This window comes from Myodes glareolus, chromosome 19 (assembly GCF_982192425.1).
Source record: "Myodes glareolus chromosome 19, mMyoGla1.1, whole genome shotgun sequence".
NCBI classification, from domain to species: Eukaryota; Metazoa; Chordata; class Mammalia; order Rodentia; family Cricetidae; genus Myodes; species Myodes glareolus.
Genome location: NC_142044.1, coordinates 65320066 through 65332370, shown reverse-complemented (window position 1 = coordinate 65332370; position 12305 = coordinate 65320066). Strand labels below are relative to the sequence as shown.

General features: G+C 48.6%; 1 protein-coding gene across 2 annotated transcripts; it reads right to left on the bottom strand.

The window, feature by feature from the left end:
• Window positions 1–7142: 7142 nt before the first annotated feature.
• On the bottom strand, window positions 7143–10985 carry Krt18 (keratin 18). Of its 2 annotated transcripts, XM_087899334.1 has the most exons (8): window positions 10867–10985; window positions 10295–10701; window positions 9465–9547; window positions 9052–9212; window positions 8345–8505; window positions 8132–8257; window positions 7653–7876; window positions 7143–7328 (listed from the first exon to the last, which is right to left on the bottom strand). In XM_087899334.1, exons 2-8 carry the CDS (start codon window positions 10694–10696, stop codon window positions 7208–7210), a joined length of 1278 nt encoding a protein of 425 aa, XP_087755460.1. In that variant the 5' UTR covers window positions 10697–10701; window positions 10867–10985; the 3' UTR covers window positions 7143–7207. The 2 variants fall into 2 exon arrangements, with proteins under 2 accessions (XP_087755460.1, XP_087755459.1); XM_087899333.1 differs by lacking the exon at window positions 10867–10985 and having other exon boundaries at window positions 10295–10798.
• Window positions 10986–12305: the final 1320 nt, after the last annotated feature.

Genomic DNA, 12305 nt, shown 5'->3' with positions numbered 1-12305 from the left:
TTCTAAGTTTGAGGCCAGCCTGGGCTATATAGTGAGATTTTATACCAAAAAAAGAAAAAAAAAGAAGCCCACTGTGGTGGTATGTGGCACATACCTTTAATCCTGTAATACTCAGGAGGCAGATCTTTACATAGCAAGTTCCAAACCAGGCCTACATTGTAAGCCCTTGTCTCAAAAGAAAAAAAAGAAAAAGGGCAGATGTGGTGGTGAGCACATGTGATTCCCACATTTCGAAGAGGATCGGGAGGCGGAGCCAGAAGACTTGCCGGGAAGCTTGTGGAGGTTGGCAAGCCAAGAAGCAGAGGTGCAGCCATGAGAGAGATGCTGCCCTAACAAGGTAGGAAAGAACCGATTCCTGAAAGTGGATCTTTGACCTTCACAGTTAGTTACACACTGTGTTACACAGAATCAAACGTACATGCACTAATGATAAATGTAATGCTTTATATCTATTTAATTTATTTTATGTGTCTGGATATTTTGCCTGTATGTGTACCAGTACATGCCTGGAGCCCATGGACGCTAGAAAAAAGTTAGTGATCCTGGAGCTAGAGTTACAGACTATTGTGAGCCGCCAGGTAGGTGCTGGGGACTGAACCCAGGTCTTCTGCAAGAGCAGCGAGTGCTCTTAACTGCTGAGCCACCTCTCTAGCACCTATACATTTTTCTTTAAAGAGTCAGTGGCAGCACGTGCTTTTAATCCAAACGCTCAGGGGACAGAAGCAGATGGATCTCTGAGTTCAAGGCCAGCCTGAGATGATCATATTGCCTATTTCCAGGGTTGTTAGAGCTGAGCAAATTAACACAGCACATGTCAAGCACTTGGCGCAGTAACTGACACAGAGAGTGCTCACTTGATGCTGGTTATTATGATTTCAATTATATGATTACTACAGTTATTGCCACTGCTATAATCTTTCCAGGATGATAAAAGAATGAGTAACACGCTGTTTATCTTCACGGTGTCTATAATCTCATGGGAGAGGTGACATAAATAGCTAAGTGTGTCATGTTGCAGAATAAAACCAAAGCAGCTAAAAAATACAAATCAAGCAATAGAGGTAGAGGAACGGAGTTATGGGTTTTCTCAGAGATTAAGAACTCCTGTTACTCTTATGCAGGTCTAGAATTTGAATCCAGCACCTTTGTCAAGTGACTTATAGCTCCTGGGGATTCAGAGCCCTCCTCTGTACACACACACACACACACACACACACACAGAGAGACAGATATGCATACAGACACACAGAGACACACAGACACACAGACACACAGACACACACACACACACACACACACACACTATAATAAATAAGAAAAGCTATAAGACCTGAACATAAACTGGTTACCCAGGGAGAAGAATGGCTAGGACATTCTATGAAGGCAGGGTTCAGAGGGCTAACCAAGGAGGCAGACAGGCAGAGGTGGGGAACCCTGAATGAAATAATGCTGGTGCTCAGAGAAGAAGGTTCCAGCGTCATAGAAGCTGAAAGAGACACAGGAAGCTGCTAGGCAGTTCAGGAGAGATAGGGAGAGGACTCAGGGGTAAGGTATGCAGAAAGATACCATTTCTTTATAATGTCTGAGGGTCCCAAGGAAGAAGGAGCATGGTGTACCAGGAAGGAATAAGGGCGGAGGATGCTAGCTTACACCCAGGATCACGCTCTTCTCTACTGCTGTGTCAGGCCTACGCTCCTACCTCCTCCAGTCTTGACTCAAATGTCACCTTTTACCCAGTCTACCCTGCCTAATGGTCTCCTCCCCCAAGATATCAGTGCCCTAATCCCTGGAGCCTGTGAATATGTTACCTGACCTGGCAAAAGAGACTGTGCCATGCAAACCAAGCATCTTGAGATGCAAGGATATTCTGGGTGGTTATGGCACATGCCTATAATCCTAGCTCTTGGGAGGTGGAGTCAATAGGATCAGAAGTTCAAGGTCAGCCTCCATTATAGACTGAGAGCAAATTTGGAGTTTGAAGTCAGCTTGGGTTACATGAGACCTTGTCTTAAAAACATTCCTTCCGAAAAAAATCTAGGTTGTCTGAACGGATCAGAGGTAATCAAAAGATTACATCCCTAATCATCCAGGATGAACATAATTACAGCCACACTAACCAACATTTAGTGTGCACTATCTGTGTAGAAAACCTCTCCAAGTGCTTTGCACGGCCTGCGTTATTTCACTTAATTCTAACAACCCTGTGAGCTGATAATATTATTATAAACTGGAAGTATTATAATATAGAACTCAGGCCAGGTTGTGGTGCACACCTTTAATCCCAGTACTTGGGAGGCAGAGGCAGGTGAACTCTGAGTTCAAGGCTAGCCTGATCTATGGAATAAATTCCGGGATGGCCAGGCTACACAGAGAAACCCTGTCTCAAAAATCCAACAAAGTACTGCTGCTGCTATAACGATAAAACAGAAGGAAAAGCTGGGCTCAGGGATAAAGTGCCTTATTCTTTTCTGCCCTCCCCGTTTAAGTTGTTACTGTTTTGGAAATGTAGCTCAGCATGCTTGCCTAGCGTGTCCAAATCCCTGCATCCATCCAAGTCTGTATACACATGTGAGCCAGATGAGAAGAAATCTACCATAAGGCCTGGTTCAGGCAGTGTCCTCCTTGTCATTCCCCATTGGGAGGCAACCAGGACCACCAAAGCCTCATGGTGAGTTTGAGGCCAACCTGGACTATGAGAGACTATGAGACCCTGTCTTTCTCTCTTTCATACACATACATACCAAAACAAAAAACAAAAACAAGGGACTGAAGAGGTGGCTCAGCAGTTAAGAACACTGGCTGCTCTTCCAGAGGATCTGGGTTCACTTCCCATCAACTACACGGTGGCTTACAACTGTAACTCCATTTCCAAAGGATCTGACACCATCGCACAGACATACCTGCAGGCAAAACATCAATGCACATGAAACAAAAAAACAACAAAACCAGAAACAATAACAACAAAAAACGTATAGGAAGGAAAGAGGGTAGAGACAGGGAAGGAAGTGTGGTGACAGGAGGGATGGGGAGAGGCTGACAGACTTAACGATATGTGACTGCAGGGACTCGGGTATATAGATCAGCGGTAAAGCATTTACCGAGTATGCACAAGGCTCTTGGTTCAAACCCCAGAACCACCCAAAACCTAAAACCATATCAGGTTATTGATAATTGCAGGTGGAAGCTGGACCCTTGAGCAAAGGCTCTCACCTCAAACCTCAGAGCAGCATAGACCTAGTGATATCTTGCGGGTCTGGTGATAGGAATACCAAGTGTTGGTTCAAGCCACCACTTTGATTTTATTTTATCTATTTTATTTTTTGGCAGGCTAATATCTGTGAGTTCAAGGCTAATTTGGTCTACAAAGTGAGTTCCAGGACAATCAGGACTGTTGCACAGAGAAACCCTGTCCCAAAAAACAAAAATAAACAAATAGATAAATAAATAAAATTGTATAAATAATAACTGATTTGAAAATACGTGCCTACCTTCATTACTCCCTGCACCAATTTCCCCCTCATATGCATCATTAATTCCAGTTTCTTGTGTATCCTTTGAGAGATCTTTCCATAGACATATGAATTAATTTAGCTATGTATTTTTGGTTTTACCTAAGGGGCTTTATGTACGTGTTGCTTGTAGTTTTCAGCTATTTATTGGTTTATTATCTGGGTTGGATGGGCTGGGACACGTACCTACAGTTTGGAACGGGTAACTGGTGGGCTGGGACAGTACCTACAGTTTGGGACAGGTGACTCATTTCCCCTTTGATGCTCCAGGCACAAAGCAGACTGTCCACAGGCATTCCTGCCGGGGAAGGAGGAGAATTGCCAAGTGGCCTTGGGCTTTTGCAGCAGGGTGTTGTTTAATTAAAATAGGCACAGCTTGACCTGCAACAGGAAAGAATGCCAAGATGCTGGCCCTAGGGACCACATGGGCCTGCCTCTCAACCTTGGCTGCCTGTTAGGGAGATTTTCAAATATGCCCTGGGACCTCACCCTTGAACAACTGAGTTAGAATCTCTGATGACTCAAGCCTCAGGAGTGCGTGTAGGGTTCCCTGCTTGAACCTGGTCAGCCAGCCATTAAGTTAGAGTACAAGATCTAGGTGTTGTGGTACATAATACCATCCCAGCACACAATCTTGGTAGTAGGGAGGCTGAAACTGGAAGGTACAGCAAAATCAAGGTCAGGTAGGGCTACATAGAGAGATTGTAAAGCCACACAACACACACACACACACACACACACACACACACACACACACAAATCTACCCACCCAACTAAACAAAACAGAACCAAAATCAAGTGAGACATTCCAGAAAGAACACAGAGACGTGACTTCACTCCTGCCTCAATTCCTATCTCTGCAAACTCAGGGGAGGGGTCACATGATGTCCGTGTACTTCAGTGTGTGACTCTGATCCAGAGCCAGCAAGAGCCGCTGTCTTGCATACCTCACAGGATTGTAATGAGGATCAAATGCGTAAGAGCCCTGGGAACTGTGAAGCCCTGTCTGTGTGGGGAGGGATAATCGTATCAGGTGCCTCGGCTCGGGTTTCTCGAATCGGCTGGATTCAGCTGCAAGCACCATTCGGGCTCTGCCAGGGACTTTCTGTAGCTTTGGGCAGGTTGGCATCTTGGTTTGAGAAAACACATTCCACATACCTGTATATGTGGAAGACAGTGAAGAAGGAAACCTGCTCTTCCCACACAAACCTCAGAAAGCAGAGCTCAGCCATCTCTCCTAACAAATCTGTCTCCTGCAGCCCTCTGCAGTGGTGGCCAGCAAAGCAATGGCTGGGGGAAGCGGAAAGGATCAATGGGACAAATGATTGACAGCTGTGTTTACTTAGGGGCAGCCGGTGTAAAGGGTATGAGTCACCGTTCCTTGCTCTCAACTAGAATGTTTTCTCTCAAAGTCTGATGGCAGGGGCCCTTCTCTCAGAAACTTCCAGTTAACCTCTTGTGTAACTCAGACCTTGCTCAGCAGGACCGGCCCTGTCTCTGTCCACTGAACATCCTCCCCTGACTCTTCTTGTCTTGGGGCCTGCTCTGCTGTGTTCCTGGACTGGAGGCTGATGCCAGCGGTTTTCCAAGCTAGTACCATCCTCTGGGACTCAAGAAGAAAAGGCCTCAACGGCATGACCTTTAGTTTTCCACCTAGGACACCCCAAACACACTGCTCTTCTCAGGCAACACTTTTCCCTTCCAGTTGTGACCCCTCCTCTCTCTTTCCTGACACTCCACTTCCAAGGCTCCTTGCCTGCTTCACTCCAGCCCGTAAGGCTCAGCCCCTCTGATGTGCTGTGTACTGAGGCTTCTTATCGTCTTTATTGGCTTTTGTGCTTTCCCATCACCATAATGTAATTTCCACAGTGATAAGGGTTCTGTCCGCTGTATCCTAAGGAGTCACCTTTTGTGAGGGTACTAACAGATACTTTACTCACCATGTATATCCTGAAGTCTAGCACAGGACCTAGTCAAAGGAAGTCCTTCGGATGTGTTTATATGGTGCCGTTTTTATTAACTTAATGCACAGAAATGTTCATGGAACACAGAAATAAACATGGATATTAACTGCAGCCTTTTTCTAAAACGAAGCTGCTGGAGACCAAGACAACTCAAGGAACTCCGATATCTGGGTTAGGCAACTTTGTCCTCCACACTATAGCTGTAGGAGACAAGGCCTCGCTTTGTAACTCAGGGTACTCTTCCTGCTTTAGCCTCCAGAGGGTTGGATTACAGCCCTGAGCCACCACACATAGCCCCTTCTTCCCCTCCCCATTCCACGATACATTGTTAAATGAAGAATGCAGAATCGAAGCACTTACAGGGCAGAATTTTCAGTATAACCTGCATTTATAAAAAATGATGAATATTTGCATTTGCTTGTCCTAAAGAAGGATTTAACTGTGGGAAATTCACTTTGAGTGCAGAGCTGTGGACTCTTTTGGACTATATGTTATTTATTTTCCTTTCCTTTTGGACTATATGTTAACTTTCACAATTTTTTAAACTAAGAAAGATACATTGTCCCCCCAACCAAAACAGATTGGCATTTTTTATTTTATTACTATTTGAAACAGGGCCGCTCTACATAGCATTGACTGTCAGTGAACTGGCTATGTAGACCAGGCTGTCCTCAGACTCACAGATTCACCTGCCCTGCCCCCTGAGTGCTGGGATCGTAGGTGTGCGCCACCACACCTGGCCAGATTATTTTAGACATGAGGTGCTTCCATCCTTGGTCATATAGCTCCAATACAAAGCCCAGAATGGTGCCATAGGATCCTGCTCAGTGTCTACTTGCCTACCTGGGGCCCCCATGAACAATTCAGCTTCATTATTTTGTAATCATGTCTCCTCACTTCTGGCCATACCGCCATCCTCAGAAGAGCATGTCTCCACTGAGTGCCCGAGCAGGGCCTAGAAGACCATGGGTAATGAGTGTGGGATGGGGTTTAGGACCTTTGAGCGGGAAGCTCTGGGCTTTGGACAAAGGAGACAGTGGCAGAACAGGGAAGGGTAAGGAAGGGCCAGTTTTCCCTGGACTCTATTGGGTCTTATGAACATAAGTTGTTTTTCTCTCTTTTTCTTTTTTCCCAGAGAGAGTGGGAATGTCCCAGGTTGGCTTTGAACTCATGATGCTCCTGCCTCTGCCACCATGCTTGGGTTTCCCAGGTTCTTCCCTAGGCTCCTTTGTGAGACAAGGTCTCACATAACCAAGGTTGGCTTCAGATTTGCTCTGTAGCAGATGATGACACTGAGTTCCTGGTCCTCTTGCCACTACGGAGTTCTGGGAATTTAGGCGTGCACCACCACACCCAGCTTTGCTTTTGTTTTAGTGGGACACTGGCACATGACGACAGAGCCCAGACTGGTCTTGAACATGAATCAAGATCACACGTACACACCATGCCTGGCTTCCCCGCCAGGTCTCTTGAGCGGGACATACCAGTTTTATTACGCTTTTGCCTGAACCTAGGACAGCCATATCTCCTACTTCATCATCTTTTAGGTATTTTAAGAACTCAGACTCTTCCCCGCCCACTGCCCCATCCATGTGAAACCCCTTAGGTCAAGAGACATCTGTCTGACCCAAGATGGGGTTGTAGACTCAACATGTGCGCAAGCAGGAAGTCTGCCAAGGAAGACACACATTTTTATTGGTCCCTTGGTCCCCAGGGGTAGTCTCCTTCCCAGTCTTAGTGCCTCAGAACTCTGGTGTCATTGGTCTCGGACACCACTTTGCCATCCACGACCTTGCGGGTGGTTGTCCTCTGGACGGTTTGCATGGAGTTACTGGAGTCCAGGGCATCGCTGAGACTGTAACAGATGATGAAGCCTTAGTTATAAGCAGCCCCACAGAGTCGAAAGGAGACTGGAAATTCAGAAGTTTTCCCTGATCCGTATCTTTACTTCCAAACACTCCCCAGCCATTTCTTCCAGAAAAGGGAAACTCAAGGCCGAATGATCTCAAACACAGCTAGGGGCAATACTTAGTCACTCTTTTTCTCACAAGACAGAACCTTTACTGTCCTGAAGTCACTGCTCAGGAGTTACCAATAAACAGACAAACCTTGGGACTTCCCAGAGTTCCAGAAGTGGAGAAAAGATCCTCACTTGTGTGGTTAGGAGAACCCCACTCACCTGAAGTCTTCGCCGTCTTCCAGCAAGCGGCGGTAGGTGGCAATCTCAGACTCAAGCTTGACCTTGATGTTCAGCAGGGCTTCATATTCCTGGGTCTGGCGCTGCCCCTCTGCCCGGGTTTGTGCCAGCTCTGACTCCAGGTGCAGAAGGACCCCATTGAGCTGCTCCATCTGCATGTTGTATCGGGCCTCCACGTCCCTAAGGCTGTTCTCCAAGCTGATTTTCTGCAGGGCAAAGAAAGATAGGAGGGTGAGTCCCAGTACTAGCTTGCTCAGCCCTTCCTTCTCTGACAGGGCCTCCAGGACCACTTGTCTATCAATCCAGTGCAGGAGGAAATGGGAAATACAGAGAAGTGATTCATCTTAGGGGCCTCTTGATTGTGTGTATGGGGAGGATTGGGGGCAAGACAGTGGGGCTGAGGCCAAGTGTCAGAGGTCTGGGTCCAAAGGAACTTCAGCAGGTGACTGGGGGACGCTCACCTGATTTCTCATGGCCTCTAGATCAATCTCCAAGGCCTGGAAGGTGCGTCTCAGGTCTGTGAGTGTGGTCTCAGCATCTCTGATTTCCGCAGACTGGGTAGTGACCACTGTGGTGCTCTCCTCAATCTGCAGGGTGGGGAGGGTCAGTCAAGACCTGCCTTCCTTGGCAGCTTTCCCCTCACACCCTGGCAACCAGCCTTTCCTCTTGCATACCTGCTGGGACCAGTACTTGTCTAGTTCTTCACGGTTCTTCTGAGCCAGCTCCTCATACTGGGCCCGGATATCAGCCATGATCTTGCTGAGGTCCTGAGATTTGGGGGCATCCACTTCCACGGTTAATCCAGAACTGGCAATCTGGGCTTCCAGCCCTTTGACTTCCTGAAAAAGGCAGAAATGGGGGAGAGGGCACCTAAGAGGGGGCACTGAAGGTCAGAGCTCCTCACTGAGGGTCTTTTCTAGGAGGCAATGATGGGAGTGGAGGAAACCCTGGACTTGCACCTGGCAGGCTAGATCAGGGCTTCTGCTCCTTCATTGTTGGAACTTGCCACTCACAGCTCATTTCCTCTTCATCTTACCACCCTCCCCCCACACCTTATCTCACACTTCTTCCAGAAGCCCTACCAGCCCACCATCAGCCCCTGTCCTAAGACGGGCAACTTCTACCTTCCTCTCCATCTCTTCTCACTCACACAGGTTGGCAATGAATCAATTCTCCTGCCTCAGCTTTCCAAGTGGTAGGGCTGCAAGTCAGGTATACTATTATGAGGTCAAGATAATGTAGGCTAACTTGGGTGAGCCATAGAACGTATGTGATCCATTGGGTTTGCTCTTAATCAGAACAGGCTGTTAACCCAGGCTCGTGGCTCTAATTTCCATGCGAGACTGCTTTTTGGGGCAGCCTGGCCTCACAGCAGCCCCACTTGCCTCCTCATGGTTCTTCTTCATGAACAGCAGTTCCTCCTTGAGGGCTTCGATTTCTGTCTCCAGCTGCAGCCTCGTGATGTTGGTGTCATCCACTACCTTTCGGAGTCCATGGATGTCACTCTCCACAGACTGGCGCATGGTCAGCTCTGTCTCATACCTGAAGGAGTGGAGGTGATCAGTGTGTCCCATCCATCTAGAACCTTCTCAACCAGTGCCACCTCACTAGCCTAGTTTTACACCCATCACAAACCAGTTGTCTGGGTCAGGCATCATTCTCTGCTGTGAGGAGCAGTAGGCTTAAACTGGGCTGCACGAATTAATAGTTGAACGACCACTCAATGGACCCTCACCTGAATAAGCCTCTGCAAGGAACCCCCCCCCCCCCCCCCAGCTGCAGCCTCAGACTTACTTGACTCTGAAGTCATCAGCAGCAAGACGAGCATTGTCGATCTGCAGGACGATGCGGGCATTGTCCACAGAATTCGCAAAGATCTGGGTGGATTAAAGCATAAGATTGTGTTGAGAGTGCCAGGTTGTGCGTGCGTGCGTGCGTGCGTGCGTGCGTGCGTGCGTGTGTGTGTGTGTGTGTGTGAAGGGCACTCCTGTTTCAGTGAATCCGTCCCAGTCCCCGGAACCGCCAGAGGCTAGCGCTCCCATCTACCCTTTCCACCTGTGCCTCCCCTCCCTTCCTGGATTCTTAGATCCTGGCACCTTGCCCCTCTGCCTGGGCCTGTACTATCCGGCCTTCAAAGGAGCAGCTTCTAACAACTCTCTCCTCCCACCCTTTCCCGGCTTTTTCTCCAGGTGCACCTGTCAGGCCCCTGTTCTGGGCCCCCCACCCCCCTGATTGGCCCCTCCCACAGGCAGGCTCCTGTTTACTTCTAGATGACTCAGCCTTAGTTACATCCGTTTAACCCTGTATCTGTCCCCACTGAAAAAGAAATGAGTGTCTGGGTCCAATTTATGGCTCTTTTTTTTTTTCCTTTTTTCTTTTTCTTTTTTGAGATTCTCAATACTGTTCCCTTCCCACTACACCCTGTGGGAGAAGCCAACTCCCGTGTGTAGCCACTACCCTTGTAGGTTGTGGGTGGGAATCCGAAGTACTTCTAACTTCGGCCCAGACGTGGGGACGGATGTGAAAAGAGCGGAAGGAGTCAACCATTCATACACTATTAATTTTTTTTTCGGGGTTGGGGGGGCACTGAATGACCAGAACGGCTCCTCCCCCCATGTCCTTACCTGAGCCCTCAGGTCCTCGATGATCTTGAAATAGTGGCCCCAGTCCCTAACGCCCTGGGACCCCTTCTTCTCCAGATGTTCCCGGATTTTGCTCTCCAGTCTCCTGTTTTCGGTCTCCAGGCTCTTCACCCTGTCCAGGTAGCTGGCCAGGCGGTCGTTCAGGTCTTGCATGGTCTCCTTCTCGGTCTGGATGCCACCCATTCCAACCAGACCTGCAGACCCCACGGAGCCACCCCAGACGCTTGAGGAGCGGGACACGGAGATCCGGGAACCGGAGCCCCCAGCACCTGCATAGACGCTGGCCGCGCTGCTGGCAGGCCGGACCCGCTGGCTGGGCGTCCGCACAGATCCCAGGGACCGGTAGTTGGTGGAAAATGTGGTGGAGCGGGTGGTGAAGCTCATGTTGTCTGGAGAGGAGAGAGAAGCGAGAGACCGGGACAGGGGTTCCGACGGCCGTAGATAGTGGCAGCCCACGACCTGTTATATCGCGGAGGGAAGAGGTGGGGACCTTCTTTGCAGACCCCGCCCCCCGGAGCCGCGGGCGCCAAGAGCGGGCGACTCCTGTGACCTACCTGGTCGCAGCCCTAATTGGCCCCTTCACGTGCTCTCAGCACTGCGTGCTACCCTCAGCGCCCAGGAAAGGGGTGACTAATCAGGAGCACGAAGGATAGCACGTGGTGTTAGCCTTTGCTTTTTAGGGCAGGATATAGCGCTTTTAATACCTTTCGCAAAGTTAGAAGAGATGTCCACTAGGGGGAAGATTTTGTAGAGTGTCCTTGACTTAAGTCGGAGCCCCAGGAGTCCTGGGGAAGAAAAGCTGGGAGATCAAGAGTTGGTTCAATGATTGAGAACACTGATCGTTCCTCTAAGAGGAACAATTCAATTCCCAGCACCCACATGGCAGTTCACAACTGTTTGTAACTCTAGTTCTAGAGTACCTGGCACCCTCACACAGACACACATGCAGGCAAAACACCCGTTCACTTAAAAAAAAAAGATAAATAAATAAAGAGGAAGAGAAATAATGATCCTGAGCGCTCCAGGTCTCTTGGTTTTCACATTCTGGTCTCACGGTCCTGGGTTCCCAGACAGTGCTGTGGCTCTGTCCATTGCTAAACATGTGTATGTGTGGAACTATGGAAATACATATTCTCAAAACACAAGAACATACTTCCTCGGAACACATTTCCTTAATTAGCTCCTGTACTGTCTCTGAATACCCTTTGTGCTTCAACTGGAGTTTGTGCGGGACCATCGTGAGTGCGCAGGAACCAACCCCTGTGTCTGGCCACCTTTTTATCCTTTTTATTTCTGCTTCCCCAGTCTTTTTTTAATTTTAATTTGAGACAGGGCCTCTTGTAGCTCAGGCTGGTCTTGAACTTTCTATGTAGCCAAGGATGGCCTTCAGCCCCCATCCACCTGTTCCTGTGATCACAGGCATGAGATATCACACCTAGTTTATGGGGTGCAGAGGATCAAACTCAAGGCCTCATATTTGACATCAGCACTCTACTTGCTGAGTACACCCCCAGCCCAATAGCACTTACAGTTTAACCAGCATTTGCTGGACACCGTCTGTGTGTCAGGCCCTTTCTAGTAGGGAAGAGAGACCACTGTCTGTCCTACAGACCACACTGTGTCTGGATGGGTTAGGATCTGAGAAGACAGAGATGTGTAGAAACACCTGGCTAGGCTGCAACCAGATGGCTTTCCTCTCTAATTCTCCCCTACCCGCCCCCACCCCCTGCTCTCACTGGCCCCTCCTGCTGCTCCCTGGGCCTTCTTTCTTTCTGGTCAATCTTCATAATGCTCTCCAAATTTCCATCTTGTTCCTTGGAGAAACCCCCAAACTTGTGCAACACCCCAGCCCCCACCAGCTAAATGACCACTCCTACTGAATGAAGATGGAGAAACCCTGAGGGCAGGACCTGGAATTTGTCACATATATGGCCATGCTCTTTGCTCTGGAGTGGACTTATTGATCCTTATCGAGCGGCCAGCTGAACTGACT